The 20,493-nt window shown below is 40.0% G+C and overlaps 2 protein-coding genes, 1 pseudogene and 1 gene segment (V, D, J or C); 3 read left to right on the top strand and 1 right to left on the bottom strand.

The window, feature by feature from the left end:
* The first annotated feature begins 2,702 nt into the window (after positions 1 to 2,702).
* On the top strand, positions 2,703 to 3,363 carry LOC308561654 (transmembrane protein 126A pseudogene; annotated as a pseudogene). Its single transcript has one exon. The product of its transcript is annotated as a transmembrane protein 126A pseudogene (transcript).
* Positions 3,364 to 3,843: 480 nt separating this feature from the next.
* Positions 3,844 to 4,493, bottom strand: LOC308549258 (T cell receptor alpha variable 1-2-like). The segment is given in 2 exons: positions 4,418 to 4,493; positions 3,844 to 4,220 (listed from the first exon to the last, which is right to left on the bottom strand).
* A 5,728-nt stretch (positions 4,494 to 10,221) lies between these two features.
* On the top strand, positions 10,222 to 11,178 carry LOC308559622 (olfactory receptor 10G2; the record flags this gene model as incomplete). Its single annotated transcript, XM_081142585.1, has 1 exon — positions 10,222 to 11,178. The coding sequence occupies one exon, from the start codon at positions 10,222 to 10,224 to the stop codon at positions 11,176 to 11,178; it is 957 nt and encodes a 318-aa protein (XP_080998711.1).
* A 7,940-nt stretch (positions 11,179 to 19,118) lies between these two features.
* Positions 19,119 to 20,075, top strand: LOC308559627 (olfactory receptor 10G2-like; the record flags this gene model as incomplete). Its single annotated transcript, XM_081142608.1, has 1 exon — positions 19,119 to 20,075. One exon carries the CDS (start codon positions 19,119 to 19,121, stop codon positions 20,073 to 20,075), a length of 957 nt encoding a protein of 318 aa, XP_080998734.1.
* Between the last annotated feature and the right edge of the window lie 418 nt (positions 20,076 to 20,493).

Here is a 20,493-nt window from a genome sequence, read left to right on the forward strand (position 1 = left end):
TGCCCGGGTTGTGGGCTCGATCAATGACTCTCTCATCATTGATGTTTCTATCTCTCTCTTTCCCTCTCCTTTCCTCTCTCTGAAATCAATGAAGATATATATATAAAAAAAAAAAAAAAAAGGAAAAAAGAAAAGGATATTGGGGCAGCAAATGTTACCAGCCCTGGTGGAGTTCCACCAGTGCAAGGCAGTAAATATGCAGTAGACCATAACCACTATATATGCTACCCAGATGGTTGGGGGTCTTCCATGCAATTACCAGAATTACCAGAACAGTGAGAGCAGGCAAAAAAAAATGAAGGATGGACCAAAGAATGTATATGCATATATACACAACTCAAGGACACGAACAATGGTGGGGAGAAGGAGGGGAAAGGGTGGAATGGGTCATTGGGGAGAAAAAGGGACATCTGTAATATTTTAAACAAACAAACCAAAAAAAAATGTGTTGGGGAAAAAAAGTGCTTGTTCCTTAAGGACAGTAAAAAAACCTTGAAGTAGGAAGAAGAAAAAAAAATGAAGGATGGAAAAGTGATCCCGAAGGCCAGGAGCAACAGCACCAGCCCTACCTCAGACCACATTTCTCACCTTACTTACTACCTGTAGAAACCCTCTGAGCATTGACCACACTACTCCAGCCCTCCTGTACAGGAAGAAAGGGTGGAGGGTGCTGACAACCAGGGTGCAATAGAACAAGGTAGACCAGTGAGACAAAATAGATCACAATTCCTCAAGAACCCTCCTCACCAAAGACGGCACAGAGAGGACAGCAATAAAGAGGAGAAGGAAAATCAAGGAGATGAGACCCCAGGTCAGCATCCACCTCAATATCAGTACCACCGCAACTTCAGTTACCTCCACGGATGCCCAGAAAAACCCTAAACCACAACATGGCATAGGGACAAAAGCAGCTGATTCACCAGCTAAGAATTTGTTTGGCTCTGAGGCCTGAGTAAAGGTCAGCTTACTCAGTTCAGTCATTCAGTTCAGTCATCAAAAACGAAGGAATGAGTATAAATTTCCAGCAAAAAGAAATGAACAAAAGACTGGAGCTGAAGACCTTAAGTTCTTGCTTTTTGTCCATTGGCCAGGTAACAAAACTAACTGCATTATCAATGCAGTTTGGGGGGCTTTACATTACCCACATCTATTGTGGGTAAAGACAAATGTGTGTGTTTTTTATTTCTTTAAGCCTTGTGTTTCTCAATATATCTTTAAAGGTTTTAAAATGTTTCATATCTGGTTGAGTTGAGATTTTTAACAACCTCATTTTCAACTTGTAATAAAAGTTTAATAACTTTTTTTAAGTCAACCGTGATGTTGTGACTTATAATAAATATGTATTTGGACTTTGTCTGTTTTTCTGGCAACTCAGAGTTTTAATAGTCTTTATAAATGTTTTTTATTGGCTGTGTGGTAGGTAAAAATTCAAGGAATGGCCCCAAGATTCCATGCCTTAATACCCAGAACCTTGAATGTGATGAAATATCATTCTATTGACTGTGTTGTATAACATGACAGAGCTTACCTTTAAAAACGGAGATATCTGCCCAGCCAGGCTTGGCTCAGCAGTTGAGCATCGACCTAGGATCCAGGCGATAGGGGTTCAATTCCCAGTCAGGGTACATGCCCAGGTTGCGGGCTCGATCCCCAGTGACTCTCTCATCATTGATATTTCTGTCTGTCTCTCTCTCTCCTTTCCTCTCTCTGAAATCAATAAAAGATCAATTTTTTAAAAATTAATAATAATAAATAAATAAAAACGGAGATATCTAGGTAGGCCCTAACCTAATCACATGAGACTTTAAAAGTACCTGAACTTTCTCTGTCTCCTGAACTTTCTCTGTCTGGTGGCAGGGGAAGAAGGCAAAAGATAAAGCCCAAAGACTCCAAACATGAGAAGGACTTGAAGTGCTGTTGCTGATTTAAAGATGAGGAGGTTATGTGAGAAGGAATGCAGGTGACCTTAAGGAGGTGAAGATGCCCCTGGCCCACAAACAGCAAGAAAATGAGGACCTCAGTCCTGTAAGCACAAGAAACAGAATTCCGACAATAACAGAAATAAACTTGGACAAAGACCCTGAACTCCAGATAAGAACTCAGCCAGCCAACACCTTGACTTGTGATATCCTAAGCATGAAACCAGTTGGAACTGCCTGGACTTCTGACCTGCAGAACTATAAGTAAATATATGGATGCTGTGATAATTTATTATGCAGCAGTAGAAACTAATACACCTTTTAAATATTCTATTGAGCCCTGGCTGCATAGCTCAGTTGATTAGAGTGTCTTCCCAATATGTCAAGGTTGAGGGTTCAGTCTCCTGTCAGGGCACATACAAGAAGAAACCAATGAATGAATAAGTAGAACAACAAATCGATGTTTCTCTCTCTTTCCCTTCCTCTCTCTTTCTAAAAGCAATAAATAAAAATTAAAGAAAAATATTCCATTAATCATAACTTACTTAAGATTGTTGCCTATATTTTTCCCTAATGAATAATGCTGCTATATAAACAATCCAAAGTCTAAAACTTCTAACCCTAACTCTCTTTTCTAACCTACCTCTCTTTAAGTGAGAACTCAAAAATGAAATTATAGGGGTCAAGTCACATGCCAGCCAAAGATGGCTGTGCCCGTGCAAGTTGAGCGAAGGTTGCAGTGAACCTTAGCGGCCAAGGAAGACTGGAGGAAGTACCGCAGCTGGGAGGAGAGCAAAAGGTATAGATTATTGGAAAGTGATATTTTTAATTTTTTAAGGCTCAAGATGGAAAATCATGAACCAAATGACAGTATCAAGGAAAACCACATTTTTTATATCATAACCAGAAAAATTAACCAACTTCCAGAAGCAGAAAGTAATGTACTTGAGCATGGGTCAACATATATTGGACTTAATGCTGCTTTCTGTGGCCTAATAGTAAACAGTCTTTTTTGGCAAGTCTTAAATGTGACACAGGCTCGTATAGTATAGCTGCTGGTTTACCAATGGCAGTGATCCTATTTTTGACAGCAGACGTATCTTACAAAGGTTTTATAAGTTTACCATTGAATACAGGTGATTTGAATTGTGAAGCCTGTACCATAACATGAAGTGGATTGGTTGGACTTGTTTTTGGTGGTCTGTACCCTGTTTTCTTGGCTATACCTGTGAATGGTGGCCTAGCAGCCAGGTATGCCTCAGCCCTGCCACCAGAGAGAGGAAACATCTTAACCTACTGGGTCAGCATTTCTAAGCCTGTCTTTAGAAAGATGTTATTTCCCATTTTACTCCAGACTGGGTTTGTAGCATACCTTGGTTCTAGACAATATAAACTACTTCTAAAGGCTCTTCAATTACCTGAACCTGGCCTAGAAATTCAGTGATTGTTAAGCACATGTGTACACAAAAATAAACCTGTAAGAATAAATACAATAAAGAAATTATCCAGTTAAAAGAATATAAACATTTTAACGGCCTTGATTCATAATGTTGGATTGCTTTCCAACACGATTGTGTCCATCTTAAAAGTTCGCCCAAAGAGAATTTTGTTTAATCTTTGACTCCAAACAAATTATGTAACATATAACTGATTATACCTTATTTCAACTTGGGTGGCCCTCACTTTTGCTATCCAAATAACCTACAATTTGACCTTGTAAGCTTTGGTCAGCTTTGCCTTGTGTGGGGACAAAGCCACAGCAATAATTACTTATTCTCTAAACCTAGCTCACAGTAGGCCTTAACATTTAACAAACTTCATTGAAAATATGAAGACATTATAAAAGAATTACAAAGCAGGAAAGGACAATCTTAAAATGGACCGCAAATCCAGGCAGCCCAGCTCTAAAGTCCCCTGTCTTAAGTCACGGCGGGCACACACTCAGGAAATGTGACTGCTCACTGCCGTGGCTGCCTTTTGAATTTTGGTGCAGCTGCGGGGGCCTCACAGCCAATGTGTCTGTCACAGCACAGAGGTAAGTGGCAGAGTCTTTCATCTGGAGCTCCTTCACAAGGAGGTAACTGTATGTACCAGAACGACTAAGGAAGGAGGAAAAATGACCTCTTCTCTCCAAGCCATCCAGAACATTGTAAGAGAGAAATATGGGTGTTCCGCCCGCATGTTGTTGGTACCAGAACAGCCCGTTGAACCCAGACGTCTGGTACGTGCAGTTGACCTGGACAGAGGCTCCTTCCGTAGCTGTCACCTCAGCAGCCTGCTGAACGCTCTGTCCCGCAGCGCCTAGGAGAAGACACATGGCCGTTAACTGGGCAGCACTCCTGGAAGCCACGTCGTTATTAAAAAGGTTCATTTCCAGCCCCGGCCCGGTGTGGCTCAGCGGGGGAGCGTGGACCTGGGATCCAGACGATGGGGGTTCGATTCCCGGTCAGGGCACATGCCCGGTTGCAGGTTTGATCAATGACTCTCTCATCACTTACCTCCCACTGTCTGAAAAACATAAAGAAGGAGAGCTCCCCACACCTGCCGCCGGACACGGTGAGCCAGGCGCTGCATCCCGGTCCTGGGCCTCTGGAAGCAGCAGCAGGTCGGCCCCCTCCCTGTCTGTGGGCGAGGCCCAAGTGCAATCAGGATGCAAAGCCCAGAAAGTAAACAAGGGGAGCAGTTCCGTTCCTGAGGTGTGGCTTGAAGTTCCCGCCCAAGTTGCTCCGGGCTCCCTCATAGGAGTGTATTTAATATGAAAATGTTCTGCAGATGAATCCACAGGCTTTAGCCCAAGTGATGCAGTGAACACTGAACAACAGAATTGTGTGTAAAGAACAGAGATGAGAAATGGGAAAATGACATGAAGCAGAGGCAGAAGTGGTCAATTTCTCTATACCGAGCTTCTCTTTCTCAAAACAGGAGGAAGGGGAAACGGGTGCTGTTAGTGGGGGGTTATGCACATGTATTTTGGGGGGGTTGTGTGTGTGTGTGTGGTAGTGGTGATGGTGGTGATATTTGTAACAGTACAGAAGAGATGGGAGAGGTTTTCTACCATCTAAATGTATCTTCCAACAGTCAATGAGATATATATTTTTTAATATCTAAAGAAATACAATATATCTGCCTACACATATGTATGAATACAGAGAAAGAAATTTGAGCCCTAACCAGCTTGGCTCGGTGCTTAAAGCATCAGCCTGCAGACTGAAGGATTCCGAGTTCAACTCCAACCAAGGGCATGTAGCTCAGTTGCAGGCTCCATCCTCAGCCCCAGCTGGGGCTTGTGTGAGAGGCAACCAATCAATGTGTCTCTCACATCAATGTTTCTGCCTCTCTCTCCCTTCCACTCTCTCTGAAAAGCAATGGAAAAAATATCTGTGGGTGAGAATTAAAATTAAAAATGAAGAAATGTGAAACAAGAAAGGAAACTATTAACTTTAATTACTTCAGAAGGCTGAGATTTAAAGGAAAGGGAGAGAATATTAACCTTTTCTTACACATCTCTGTTTCATTTGACTTGTCACTTTTTATGTAATAAAATGAGAACTTGAAAAAAGGAAATGGAAGGGAAGAAAGGAAGAAAACTAGAACAGAGGGAAAGAAGGAAAAAAAGGAAGCTATATTTCAAACATTTCCCAATTATAACAAAAGAAAATTATCTCTTTGACACTTAGTTTTCCCAAGTACAGTCTTTTTTGCTAAAGGAATTTATAGCCTTCATGTGCCCTCTAGATTTATTATTTCTACTTATTCCATATAGCAGACACAGTACAGTACTTGGTTTTAACAGATAATACTGTCATCTTGTGGCCAGATGAAGTTTTGCAATATTACACACACACACACACACACACACACCCCAAATATATTCCTTAGTAATTTCAAATTAGAAGAAATCTTAGGAATCATCCAGTCTTTGGATGATGGAGGACCCTTGATGAATATTTGGGGGGAGACAGTGATCAATTGAGACATCATAACACCGCTAAGAAACTGGAAGTCATCCAAAACTACCCTAACAAGGTTATTCCCCCATCCCCCTTTCCAAGAATCTACTAGAAATGTTTGCTGCTGTTCTCTTTCAAAACAAAATAATAAGGATTTGGATAGGGAAGATCTCATTAGGGAAATGCTTTAGAGGAGAATTTCCCCTGAGGTTATTTTTTCAAATCTCTTGACAATGTTTTTTTGTATTTTTCTTTTATGCGGAGCCTCAGAGGTAACAGCTGATGAAAACAAATGTAAAATGTGACTCAAGAGATATAGAACTCACTCTCTTCAAAGTGCACTGAGAGGCAGGTGCTCTCAGAGATTCTAAATACTTGTCAGGTAAACTCCTGGAAAAATTCTAAAGCCTTTCCAAAACAGACATAGGAGCCCTTTACATAGACTAAATTGAATCTCTGAAGGACATCTCTCTCTCTGCTGGACCATCCATTCAAGGACAGCAGGCTCCTCCACGATTTTGCAGCTCTGTACATGTGAGTCTAAGAGGATGGCAAAGCAATCCTGACACCAGCTCCATTCAGAATGAGGCCGCTAATTTTGAAAGTTTAAAATTTTCTGTTATTTTGTTCAAATCTTAATTTAACCAGTCTCTTTTCTCTATCTTCCTCCGCAACTCTTTACCAGACTGCTAGAATTAAGTTCCTTCTTTCCAAATGCAGGGAATTTCTTTTCTGTGTTGAGAAAATGACTCTTAACCCTATTTTCTTTTCATTTTATCTCTCTCTCTCTTTTTTTTTTTTTTTTTAGTGCAATGATAAAGGGCAAAGTTGGGCAGTGATAAAGTCATAGAGGTTGTGGAGACGATTCTTTGGCAATTCTGCAAACACAGGCCAAATTGGTAACCTTTTCTGTCTCCAGTGAGGATGACACTTACTGCCTTTCTTTAAGCAAGCTCATTTTTTTTAACTTTGGTAGAAGGGCAAGAATATCCTCTTGTGGAAAGACATAAAATATGTCTAGACCACCCCAGACTCTATCCATTTCCTTTCCTCTGCCCCAGCTCTAGCAGGATGTCTAACTGAATGAATGCGGAGGAAGGGGAATCTTTCCAGAAACAGGTTTCAGTTAGGTTTTCTCCCAAACCTGGGTGAATAGAAGCCCTCTAACCTTAGTATGTCTAACACAACGCTGAACCAGTCTTTATCCCTCATCTTCGGGATCTCATAACTGTTCCTTATGGCCCAGATCCAAAATTCATTCTAGAAATCAAAAGTTGTACATAGATGGATGTGCTCACACCAAACTGGCCTGATCTGGAGGGCAGGGGCGACGGGGTGCATAGGAAGAAGCCTTGTCCCATGATCCCGTGGCTCCACAGAGCTCTCTAAAAAGTGCTCTTGGCAACCCCCCAACCCATCCTTATCTTCTCAACATCACTCTTTCACCCTGTCCCCACAGCCTTTCCCTAGAGTTTCCAGGATAATTGCTTTTTAAACATGTATTGTTTATCCTGTAATGTCACTGGGCCCTTATTTCAGATAGTTTTTTTACTGAATTTTAAACCTGTGCTATTTTTATGTGCTTTCATATTTAAATTCCAACTATTTTTACATGATTATAGCAACATCAAATGAACTAAAATTTGGAAAAATTTTAAATACTTTATTTACCTAATTAGCCAGGATATACTAAAACTATTTACACAGTGACACAAAAATCTACCAGAAGGAGAAAGGGGAATAGCAGGGGCTGCAGGGAGAGGACTATTCTCTCCAAAAACCCACCTTCTGGATATCCACTCTACTCACCTCTGCAACCCCTAAACATCACACCCCAAGTCAAAACCTCTATCTTCTGCCTAGTCGGCCTGGAAAAGTAACCTGTCCTCACATCCACCAGCAGTAACCTGCCTCTGTTTCCTGCTCTTACCTAGGCAGGGCACCCAGAACCAAGAGGGTAAAAGGAACTTTCTTCCAACAGGGCAGCTGGAGAAGTGGGATCAGATTTATGCACAACAAATGGGAAAAAATAAAACTGGCAAAGCAGATAAATTAGGGAGAATTTTTTCACCATATATCAATATGCATTATGGAAATCCTTCAAATAATTCCCCAAGTAGTACAATTTTATCTGATTTGATATATAATTAATTTTTATAAAACATTTCAAGAATATCTCATTTGCCTAAGTAGAAACACACTGATATTATATGTCTGTATTGACAAAAAAAATTACTTTCACTCATTAATAGTATTTTATGTATAATCTTTTTTTTAAATATATCTTTATTAATTTCAGAGAAAGGAAAGGAGAGGGAGAGAGAAAAATAGAAACATCAATGATGAGAGTCATGGATCGGCTGCCTCCTGCACACCTCTGACTGGGGATCGAGCCCGCAACCCGGGCATGTGCCCTGCCCGGGAATCGAAACCCGGCCTCCTGGATCCTAGGTCGATGCTCAACTGCTGAGCCACGCCCGGCCAGGCTTTATGCATAATCTTAATCCCAACTCTTTCTCTTTTCTGTATCTTAGCTAAAGAAATAAGAAATAGTCTTCCCATTGATTTTCTTTTTTTTTAAATCTTTTTCATTTATTGATCAAAAGGGGAGAAAGAAAGGGGAGAAACATTGATTTTGTTATTCCTCTTATTTATGCATTTATTGGTTGCTTCTTGTATGTGCCCTAATGAGGAATCGAACCCACAACCTTGGTATATTGGAAGGATACTATAACCAAGTGAGCTACCCAGCCAGGGCCCCATCTATTTTCAGATAAACCAAGATGTCCTCCTGAAACTCAGGCAGTAAAAATCTGGTATTTCTTCTTTCTTTGTGGGCAAGGGGCATGCTTAACATTTTCTATGGACCCTAAAGAGCCAGTTATAATAAGTATTATTATTACTATTAATAGCTCTTAAATGTTAATATAGAAATTAAGTTATTTTAGAAAATAACCAATGTAAAATCTCTTGGAATTTCCTGATGGATATTAAATTGGTAAACCTATGAATACTCACATGTTATTTGTATTTACTCTCTGACCACTTTAACTGTTTACTGAAAATACTTATTTAAATTACAAAGATATTTTATGGTTAAATGGCAGATGAATGTACCTCAAATTCTAGTGTGGGGATATTCAGCAGAAGGAGTGGAACAAACACATTTTATCCCTCCATCTTTTCTTATCATCTGAATTAGGTACTTCAAATTTTTTCAAGCTATATATATCACACAAACTAAAGATCAAGTCCTGCATTAATCAATGCTTTTATAATAAACAATAATAATTCCTCTGTAACTCTACATCAGAAAAATCTAATCCCAAACCAATGGACCACATAAATCTATCAATCAATATAAACAATATCCTGGAGCAATAAAAACCATAAATGGTCCATGGTGTTTGCTATAATAAAATTAGATCCATATTGCATAAGAATGAAATGGTCCCTTGCCAGCCAAGTGAGCCAAGGGTCAAGCAAACAAGATCAAGCAGGGAAAGAAGCATTGTGTCAGATCAGTGGGATGTGGCAACATCCATTCAATCAGCCATCCATTCAGAAAATAATTATCACCTGTGCTGTGCTAGATGGGATGACTAATGGAGGTTATGTTAAGAAATTGGGTAATAGCAATATAATGTGATACATGCTCTGAAAAGTGTAAGCATAGTTCCTGGGAGTCAGGAAAGCCTTCTTAAAGGAAAAGTGGTAAAAGGAGCATTATGTAGGTGAAAGGACAGAGAAGGCAGCCTGTGCATAGGACATGCTATAAGAATGTCCTTAGGAGTCCTATACACCTGAACACTAACAAGGAATTGTAAGGAGTGTGGAAAATAAATAAAAGTGATGTGATGGAGTAGTAAGGGCAACATAATGAATGTTTTTGCATGCTTTTGTGAAAAGGTGGGATTTTAACTGAAGGCAAAGAGGAGGCATTGCAATGATGGTAGATGGAGGGAGAAGTAGATGTAGTAATTCCACACTGCTCAGTCTCAAAGTTAGCCCCTCTTTGTTGAACTTTTTTTGGTTGGAGTTATAAGTCCTTCCCTATCAGTCTCAAGTTCCCCTGTTCCTTGATCTGCCAAATTCTGCTTCTCAGTATCTCCCAATAGATAAGTTTTCATCCATCTAGAAAACTAACCTGCCTCTGGACAGCTTCTCTCATCAAGTAAACCAAAATAACTAATGGCAACACCATCTCTTCTTTTAAAATATTTTTTAATAGTATTCAACTTCTCTCATAATTCTTAGGCATTATTCATCAGACAAAAGCATTCTTACCACCTCCCTGTGTTGTATTTCCCTTGTCTGACTTCACCATTCATCTCAGCAGACTACAGAAAGACATGAGAAAGGACAAAAACACATCCCTGGACACCGTGGTGACAGATTTCATTCTCCTGGGCTTGCCTCACCCCCCAAATCTGAGGATCCTTCTCTTCCTGGTCTTCTTCATCATTTACATCCTCACTCAGCTGGGGAACCTGCTCATCCTGCTCACCGTGTGGGCTGACCCAAAGCTCCACGCTCGCCCCATGTACATCCTTCTGGGTGTGCTCTCATTCCTGGACATGTGGCTCTCCTCAGTCATTGTTCCTCGTCTAATACTGGATTTTACTCCTGCCAACAAGGCCATCCCATTTGGTGGCTGTGTGGCACAGTTGTATTTCTTTCACTTCCTGGGCAGCACCCAGTGCTTCCTCTACACCTTGATGGCCTACGACAGGTACCTGGCCATATGCCGGCCTCTGCGCTACCCCACGCTCATGAATGGCAAGTTGTGCACTATCCTGGTGGCTGGAGCTTGGGTGGCTGGCTCCATCCACGGATCTATCCAAGCCACCCTGACTTTCCGCCTGCCCTACTGTGGGCCAAACCAGGTGGATTATTTTTTCTGTGACATCCCCGCAGTATTGAGACTGGCCTGTGCCGACACAACTGTCAATGAGCTTGTGACCTTTGTGGATATCGGGGTAGTGGCTGCCAGTTGCTTCATGTTAATTCTGCTCTCCTATGCCAACATATTGCACGCCATCCTGAAGATAAGCACCGCTGACGGGCGGCGGCGGGCCTTCTCCACCTGTGGCTCTCACCTCACCGTGGTCACAGTCTACTACGTCCCCTGTATCTTCATCTACCTTCGGGCTGGCTCCAGGAGTCCCCTGGATGGGGCAGTGGCTGTGTTTTACACTGTTGTCACTCCATTACTGAACCCCCTCATCTACACACTGAGGAACCAGGAGGTGAGGTCTGCTCTGAAGAGAATGACGGCGGGTCGAGGGGCTGCAAGTGGAAATAAGTAACCGTAGGCTCAGGAACTACCTACATCACTGTCACTACCACTCTTTTGAGCTACAGCTGCATGTGGCAAACGTTCAATAAACTGTTCATGAATTAAACTTAATTCTATTTAGAAGGAATTTCTGAACTCTTTGGATTCATAATCTTTTCATCTTGTTAAACTGGTTCAAATTGTTTTACATTATTTGTTTAGAAATATGAATACGTTACTTCTACCACCCCTGACTGTCTTGTGGTATAAGAAAGCGCCTGAACAAAGGTTGAATAGAATAAGAATGTGTCGGCGGCTTCAGAGTTATATTATGCCAGAAAATGTGAAAGAAGAAAAAATGACATAATGCTGCCCTATTTTCTTTTCTATTATTTTTGCTCCTAAACCCTACACTTCTATAAATTCTGTTTCTTTGTTTGTGCATGGCATTAACATCTATAAGCACTTGAACTTGAAAACACTGGATCATTGACGTTTCCTTCCTGTCCCTCACACTTCCTATGTGCTCAGACATCAAATTCTGTCCCCTTCACTTTTAGAATATCTCTCTTGATTCCTAAATAATCTTTTCTCCGTTTCCTCCTCAGCCACATCACAGTCAAAATTATCCTTCTGAAACACGGAATTTGTAGGACTCTCCAATGAATGTAAACTAAAGCTAGGCTCCTTAATCTGGAATTTAAAGTCCAAAATGTATCTGGACACAACAAACCTTAACTCCCAAGACATTTCTACCCTCCTTTCCCTCTCCCATCCTCACTCATTTACTGCCATTCCTTGAGCATGCCCAATGCTTGCCTGCCATTGTTTTATTCAAGCTCTCTCTCCTATGTGGAATACACTTCCCATACAAATTCATATTATCAAACCTCTTAAGAACTTTTCTTAGAAGAGTGTCAAACTATGCCTTGCAAATTTAAACACTCATTTTTTAATGAGGATCTTGGCCTTTATAGTTCTTCCAACTGGCCTCCTTCAATGCCCTGCACCCTTGATTACACATGCAAATAACTCTTAAGGCATATGGATGGCACTGATTTCACAAAAGAAAATGTATGGCCCATTCAAACCAGGATAATTTGAAGAGGGTTTCTTTGTACAGGGACTATTTACAGAGATATGGGAGTAGGGGAATCGCTAGGAAAAGAGTAACCTGGGGCTTAGTGACATTCAAACTATTTAGCATCTCTAGACCAGATAAGACAAAGGAGGGGAAAATTAGAAAAAAAATGTGTCAATAACTTTCTCAAGTCCTCTCCTCCAGAGTAATGACACAGTTACATACAGCCCTACAGATGTCTAGGTTTCCCTGAGCTACATATGTAACAGTGAACAATTCACCCCTGAGATGAGGCATACTCTTGTTTATGAGAGTATCTTCTACCACTGTTTTTTTGGTTTATTTTTTCTAGGAACTAGAACTAAAGAGAATTTAACTGCAACAGTGAGAGCATGCTCCAGACATCTGAGTATCAGTCTGGCTCTGGAAACTCCACAGACACCACGAGGACTAGAAAATAACTGGACAACAGGATGTTCCATCTTTCTCACACTGAGTGATACAGAGAGCACCAAAAGTCTCAAATCAAAGGACATTAAAGCTAGATTCATCCCCAGATACTCAAGGGAACAAGGGTCAAGAGATGCTCAAAAATCACAACTCAGGAAGCTTCACTCTAAACATAGTAAATCATTTAATTAGATGCACTCCAAATTCTTCCCAGTCCTGAGAATTTGTGTTTCTTTTATGCTGTGAGATTTTATCTGAACACCCTGTGGAGCCAAGGTTTGAACTTAGAAGTTTCTGACTCCCAAGTCTATACACAGCTGCTGCTCTTTCAATGTAACAACTGAACTGAGTCCCCAGTCTGAACCACAGTAGTTCTAAATATCTTGGTTCCTACCCTCTGATAATGTCTTGCTCCAACTCTAGCACCCAACCTTCTTTCAGGTGGAAATGGAAGAAGTTGCTAGGTCAGCTAGAAGAGAGAAATTCTACTGGCAGACATGGAAAGAGAGGTGATGCTCCTTGAAAATCTCCTTGGTTGAAAAAATGTGTGGTTTTAGAAACTTAAAACTTTAGGGGAAACAGGCATGAAAACAAGATCAGGATGAACCTACATAAATCCTTATGGATATTCCTCATAGACACTGAATGAAATACAAGGGTAGCATACTGAGTAAAGAAAATATCAATAACTTACATCTTCAAATTTAAGATAGTTGATATTGTACAGTTTATTTCCATTTACCATTCACTATTTGCTGGCAGTCTTTTAGACTCTATCTCCCTAATCATTTCAATGAAGTGCTTGAATTTTTATTTTTTATTTTTACTAATAGCACACATATCATTTGCTTCAGTGTTAGATCCTCCATTCAAATGTTCAGTACCACCCTAGCCAGGTGGCTTAATTGATTGGAGCATCATCCTGTACACCGAAAGGTGGCAGGTTCAATTCTGGATTGGGGCACATAACTAGGTTGCAGGTTCAATCCCTGGCCAGGGTACATACAAGAGGCAACAAATGAGTGCAAAAATAAGTGGAAGAACAAATAAATGTCTCTCCCTCCCTCTCTCCCACTAAAAAAAAATCAATCAATAAAATTTTTTTTTAAACGTTGAATATCATTCTGATTTCATGTCTTGGAGTCTCCCACTATGAACCCAGATATCTTTGAGTAATTTGAAAGCTTAAGATTCTTTGGATAACTTAACTTGTAGTCTTTTAATCATCCAATGCTATATAGCCCTTACTCAGCTCATGATGAGTTTATGTTATAAATATTTTTAATTTTTATTGAATTTATTGGGGTGATATTGGTTAACAAAAATTATAGAGGTTTTAAGCATACATCTCTACAATATATCATTTGTATATTGTATTGTGTGTTCACCAGCCCAAGTCAAAACTCCTTCCATATACTATAAAATTATAGCAAGCACGTGACATCAGCATTGCTTTTATACATCTCAGTTTTCTTCCTCTAAACGATAATGAAGTCCAGTTCTGAGGGTCAAGTTTATTTCCCCTATACTTTCAAATGCATCTTTTCTGAAAGGCCTATTCTTTCTCCGTCTTTACTAGAATATATGCAACACAAGTGCAGGGATCTTTTATTCAGTTATGCACTCCAAAATTTGAAAGAGAACCTAGCATATATTAGGTGCTTAATAAAATATTTGTTGCATGAAAAACATCCACTTTACCTTTATTTCCTAGCTCCTACCACCAAGTCCCTCTTATTCTATTTATCCCAAAAAGATGACCGAAAATTAGCTGGTAGAAGAACTTAAACAGGCGGGAAAATACATAGAAATAAATCTATGTATTAAGATGTAGATAAAGAGGAATTCTGTATTTCCCTTTATATACAGGATGAATAGGCTATAATGTTTAACAAACATCAAAGACTTTGGGATTGCATAGAAGAATTACGATTCAGAAAAAGAAAATCTTTAAACTGGATACCAGATTTTACTGTTCTTCATGTTCATCATCCAGTGCTTTTATGTGAATTCCCTACTGGCCATGTCTTTCCCACCCCACCCTCCACCTCATTGCGTGACCTCAATCTTCTGTTCCATGGGGAGGAGTTCTCCATGATCTTCCCTTCACTCCTTAAGTTTACAGAGGCTGACTCTCCAAAATGCTCCAACTTTGGAGCACAAAAACATGTAAATAATATCAAAATAAGTCCTCCAATAAATACAAAAATAAGAACAAATTTTGCAGAATTAAGTGGAATCTTAATACCTTAAGCTGAGGTATTTCCCTTTACTTCACATATTTTAGAGCCTTCCTGGGATAAATGAATAAGTATATGATTTGCTATTGCATAAACAAAAGTACTCACCAAGGGGCCCTTCCTTTGAATAAAGAGCTTTCTCTAAAAACAAATTCTATCTTCCATTGTTAGGGCTACAGGATAAATAGGATCAGGAGGGAAAGAAGAAGAAAGAGAGAGAGCAGTTTGACCATCCTTCTAGCAATCCATGGTTCAGAAATACTATAATTCACTTTCAGAGTCCTTTGCTACATTGTTCTAAACAAGTTTAAAATTAGAGGTATAAACAGGGATACATACACTCAGAAAATACCAGAACTTCTCAAGCCCACCCATGCCTGTACGTTTGCCAGGGGAGACAGAAAAGTATTGGAAATGACAGTGCACCAGCTGGAGTGAAAACAGAGTCACCACCGTGTGCAGTACTTTCAGACTGGAGGCCAAGAACAGGAACTGTGGATTTCAGCTAGTGGTCTGCTGGTAATGTTTAAAAATTGAGTCTCCCAACTTCCCCACCACCACCACCACCACCACCACCACCAAAAAAAAGCCCTTGCTTTCCAATTTCCCTGGTTTAAATACTTTTACCATAGTCAATTTCAAACTCTAACATGACATCATTGCATATGACAGTACACCATTATAGAGTATTTCCACCATAATGATATGATAAATATTAATAAGTCTACAGATACTAGTAAAACATAGTAAAATAACTAGAAAGTTATGAATTTTGAACATTATTACATTTTTATGTAACTTATTTAATGGAAAATGTATGTTTAATTGCAAATTTAAATTTAGTAGCAAGGTTAACACAGAGCTTACAAATTTTCTGAAAATTTAACAGTAAGCTATTGTAAGACAGTGCAAACAAACCCCGGCACACAACTGATTCCCAAGAAGTTTGTTGAGGAGCAAGTCTTCCTACAATTTTAGATGGGACCATTCTCACCTGCATGGTCCAAGTTGCCTACCAAACCTGCCACACCCCAACAAAGAGAGCATGTATCCAAGGAATACTTCAGCTATTTGAAACCATCCTCTGTCTCTACTGCCATGAGAAAAATAGAATCATTAAGACTTTAAAATGGAGGTGACTAAATTTTACTCAACTGACCTAAATTTAAGATTTTTTTAAATCAATATTCAGAAAGGTAGAAACATGGGGAAGATTAGCTCAATTATTGAAAATTAAGTACATTTTCAATGCATTTCTAGAGATAATGTGGGTAAATGTGTGATTCCACATTTCAAAGAAAGTAGTCACAGAAATTGGAAGTCATTCAAACAGATCATGTTGTTCTTCACAGGGCACTTTCTAGATATGTAGAAATGATTCCTGTTTGTTGTCAAAACAAAATATAATGATAATAAACAAAATAAACTGATGAACAAAATAGATCCAGAGACACAGAAGCATGGAACAGACTGAGGGATCCCCGTGGGAAGGGTGGGGGAGTGGGTGGGGAGAGATTAATTAAAGAACTTATATGCTTATATGCATAACTCATGGACACAGACACTGGTATGGGGAAGGCCTGGAGGTGGTGTGGATGCAGGGTGGAAGGGATCAATGGTGTGGGGGGAAAGGGACAGCTGTAATACTTTCAACAACAAAGATAAATTAGAAGAAAAATATATATATATATGTGGGAAATGTAATAATGTTCAAAACTCATCACTTTCTAGTTATTTTACTATGTTTTACTAGTATCTATATATAATTACCAGCATTATACATATAATGAGGATCGAGGGAATGTATGTCTCATGGGGGAAATGTTTCAGGGTAGAACTCCCAAGAGGTAAATAGTTGTCTACAAATCTCTTGACAATATATATTTTTTTAACTCTATCAAAGGAGATCCAGCCAATAACATAACTGATGTAAAATTCAAGACACTTATGTAGAGAAGTTACAATCTATAAAGAGTCTCCAAGGGCAAGATTATTAAAATAGTCAGTGTGTCATCCCCCTGGAAGATTTTAATTCCACTCCGAAGCAGAGATCCAGTCACCCATCATCACAAGCCCAGGAGATGCTCTGAAAGACACTTTCTTCGCCTGTTGGACTATTCTACCTGAGAAAAACCAGTCTTCTCCAAAATTTTGCTGCTGTGTCTATGTGAGTCCAAGAAGGAAAGCATTCCAAAAGCCAGGTCAATTCACAGTAGGAACAAAGAATTAATTTCCAGACTTTAAAAGTGTCAGTAACTTTGTCAAAAATTGTATTTATTCTGTCTCTTTCCCCCATCTTCTTCCTTACCTCACCCTCTGCTCTCAGAGTTAATAAGTTAGGCATATTAATTTTTAATTAAATTGGCCTTTGTCCAGATTTGGGAACTTTCTTCTTTGAATTGAATTTTAAACATTTATCTTTTTTCCCAGTTTGAGGGAGGTAAGAAAGCCGGGTCAATTCACAATAGGAGCAAAGACTTAATATAGGTAAATGATGCATCAGGTTCAGCATTACTGAGCAAACAGAGGCATAGGATCCTTAACCCTTCTTTTCTCAGTGATGGGCACACTTAGTCAACTTATTTAAGGTTAAATAATAATGAAGATTAAATATGTTTGAGATTAGTGTTTATAAAAGGGAATTTTTAGTGATAGATCTGTCAATGTTTATATCTGTTTAATTAGAGGTTAATATAAATATAGTTTAATTTTTTGCTGTTTCTTAAGAATTATAAAATGGTTTAGTTTAAGCAACAAGTAAAGATGCAAAAAACACTATTATGAGGAAAAATTATTTTGGAACAAACTATTTATCAAAGAGAGTTTTCAAATAATATCTGACTCAGCTCTAGCTGGTTTGGCTCAGTAGCTAGAGCATCAGCCCACAGACTGAAGGGTCTCAGGTTTGATTCCGGTCAAGGGTATGTACCTCGGTTGCAGGCTTGATCCCCAACCCCAGTCAGGGTACTCTCGGGAGGCAACCAATCGATGTGTCTCTCACACATCGGTCTCTCTCTCTCTCTCTCTCTCTCCCTTCCATTCTCTCTGAAAAGCAATGGAAAAAAATATTCTCATGTGAGGATTTAAAAAAAAATCTGACTCAGTTATTTAATACCTTTAAAGCGTTTTAAGAATCTTATTTGTTGGAAAGCAAATAAGGTCTTAAAATAACAGTATACTAAAGGTCAAGTTCAATACTAATCAATGCTATTATAATCCAAAACATCAAAACCATTAAGTTACTTAGGTCAAACAATAAATTTAAATAACATTCTAGAGCAAACAAAAAGCATGGATAATGCCTTGGACTTAGTTTATACTGAAAACAGACTCACATTGCTGAAATGTATGTGACATAAAGCATGAGAAATGTGACCACACAGAGAAACAGGATGCAGGATTAATGGGAACTGGCAATATACATTCAGTCAATCAATCAGCTAACAAATATTTATTAATTAGATTACTGTTGCAAAGCACTGGGGCAGGTGCTGCAGAAACATAAAAAGAACAAAATAGACTAGGTTTTTGTTCTAAAGGAATTTCTAGCCTAGTAAAAGAAACCAATGAGCATTTAAGCAAATAGCTCTTGTGCAGCAATTGCTTTTTATAATATAAACTCTTATCTCCCAGAAAACTGTTTTCTAAGGGAGAACTTTTCCCAGAGGAGGTGACAGTCAAAGTGAATCCTGAGGAATGAGGCTGTTGTAATGAATCAGTAAATTCCAGGAGTAGGTCCAGAAAGAAGGAGGGTGTGGTGCTCTGAGGAAACGAAAGGCAAAAAGACTGTAGAAATATGCAAGGGTCAAATCACAAAGGTTCTTGTAGATCATGGAAGGAGACATTTTGAGGATGTCAGAGACCAACAATAGTTATGGTAATTGTGGAGTAATTGTTTTGCACTGCTCCCTAACACTATTATTCAGACACAACCCTGTGCCTTGGCTTTCAACACTTGTATGCAGTGTTCCCCATTGAAGGAGCATTTCAGGGCACCTAGAATATAAGCAGCCTCTGAGGATTGTCTTGCCAAGCAAACCTAGGTGATTGACAGCAAATGCTTTCTACTTAAAATACAGAAATCCTTTGTTTATTTCCTAGACTCTGGTCACCAGACAAAAAAAAACATTCTTACCACCTCCCTGTGTTGTATTTCCCTTGTCTGACTTCACCATTCATCTTAGCAGACTACAGAAAGACATGAGAAAGGACAAAAACACATCCCTGGACACCGTGGTGACAGATTTCATTCTCCTGGGCTTGCCTCACCCCCCAAATCTGAGGATCCTTCTCTTCCTGGTCTTCTTCATCATTTACATCCTCACTCAGCTGGGGAACCTGCTCATCCTGCTCACCGTGTGGGCTGACCCAAAGCTCCACGCTCGCCCCATGTACATCCTTCTGGGTGTGCTCTCATTCCTGGACATGTGGCTCTCCTCAGTCATTGTTCCTCGAATTATTCTTAATTTCACTCCTTCCAGCAAGGCCATCCCATTTGGTGGCTGTGTGGCACAGTTGTATTTCTTTCACTTCCTGGGCAGCACCCAGTGCTTCCTCTACACCTTGATGGCCTACGACAGGTACCTGGCCATATGCCGGCCTCTGCGCTACCCCACGCTCATGAATGGCAAGTTGTGCACTATCCTGGTGGCTGGAGCTTGGGTGGCTGGCTCCATCCACGGATCTATCCAAGCCACCCTGACTTTCCGCCTGCCCTACTGTGGGCCAAACCAGGTGGATTATTTTTTCTGTGACATCCCCGCAGTATTGAGACTGGCCTGTGCCGACACAACTGTCAATGAGCTTGTGACCTTTGTGGATATCGGGGTAGTGGCTGCCAGTTGCTTCATGTTAATTCTGCTCTCCTATGCCAACATATTGCACGCCATCCTGAAGATAAGCACCGCTGACGGGCGGCGGCGGGCCTTCTCCACCTGTGGCTCTCACCTCACCGTGGTCACAGTCTACTACGTCCCCTGTATCTTCATCTACCTTCGGGCTGGCTCCAGGAGTCCCCTGGATGGGGCAGTGGCTGTGTTTTACACTGTTGTCACTCCATTACTGAACCCCCTCATCTACACACTGAGGAACCAGGAGGTGAGGTCTGCTCTGAAGAGAATGACGGCAGGTCGAGGGGCTGCAAGTGGAAATAAGTAACCGTAGGCTCAGGAACTACCTACATCTTAAGCTTAATTGAATGTAATTCTACTAGGAAGAAGCTTCTGGTGCTATATGTAACCTCAATAAATTCACCAGAACTGCTTTACACTTTTCTGACCCATTGCTCAGAAGAAAGCACATTCTACACAAATGTTAAATATGAGGAATAAGTGCTCTCTCTAGGAGAGGGGGTTATTTCCAGCAAATTTGGAGGAAATCAGCATAATGCTGTCCCATTACCCTTCTTCTATTTGCTTCACTCCTAATTTCCCAAGCTGCTGAATGTTCAGGATTGCTTTGCTCATGTCAAGGCAAATCTATCACCCCAAGCTCTTGGTGTGAATCTATGTGAGTTGCCTGTGTTTCCTTCCAGCCTTTCTCTATCCCCCATGCAGTAATTCACCAAATTCTATTC

The sequence above is a fragment of the Miniopterus schreibersii genome (genome assembly GCF_964146895.1).
Source record: "Miniopterus schreibersii genome assembly, chromosome: 1".
Classification (NCBI taxonomy): domain Eukaryota; kingdom Metazoa; phylum Chordata; class Mammalia; order Chiroptera; family Miniopteridae; genus Miniopterus; species Miniopterus schreibersii.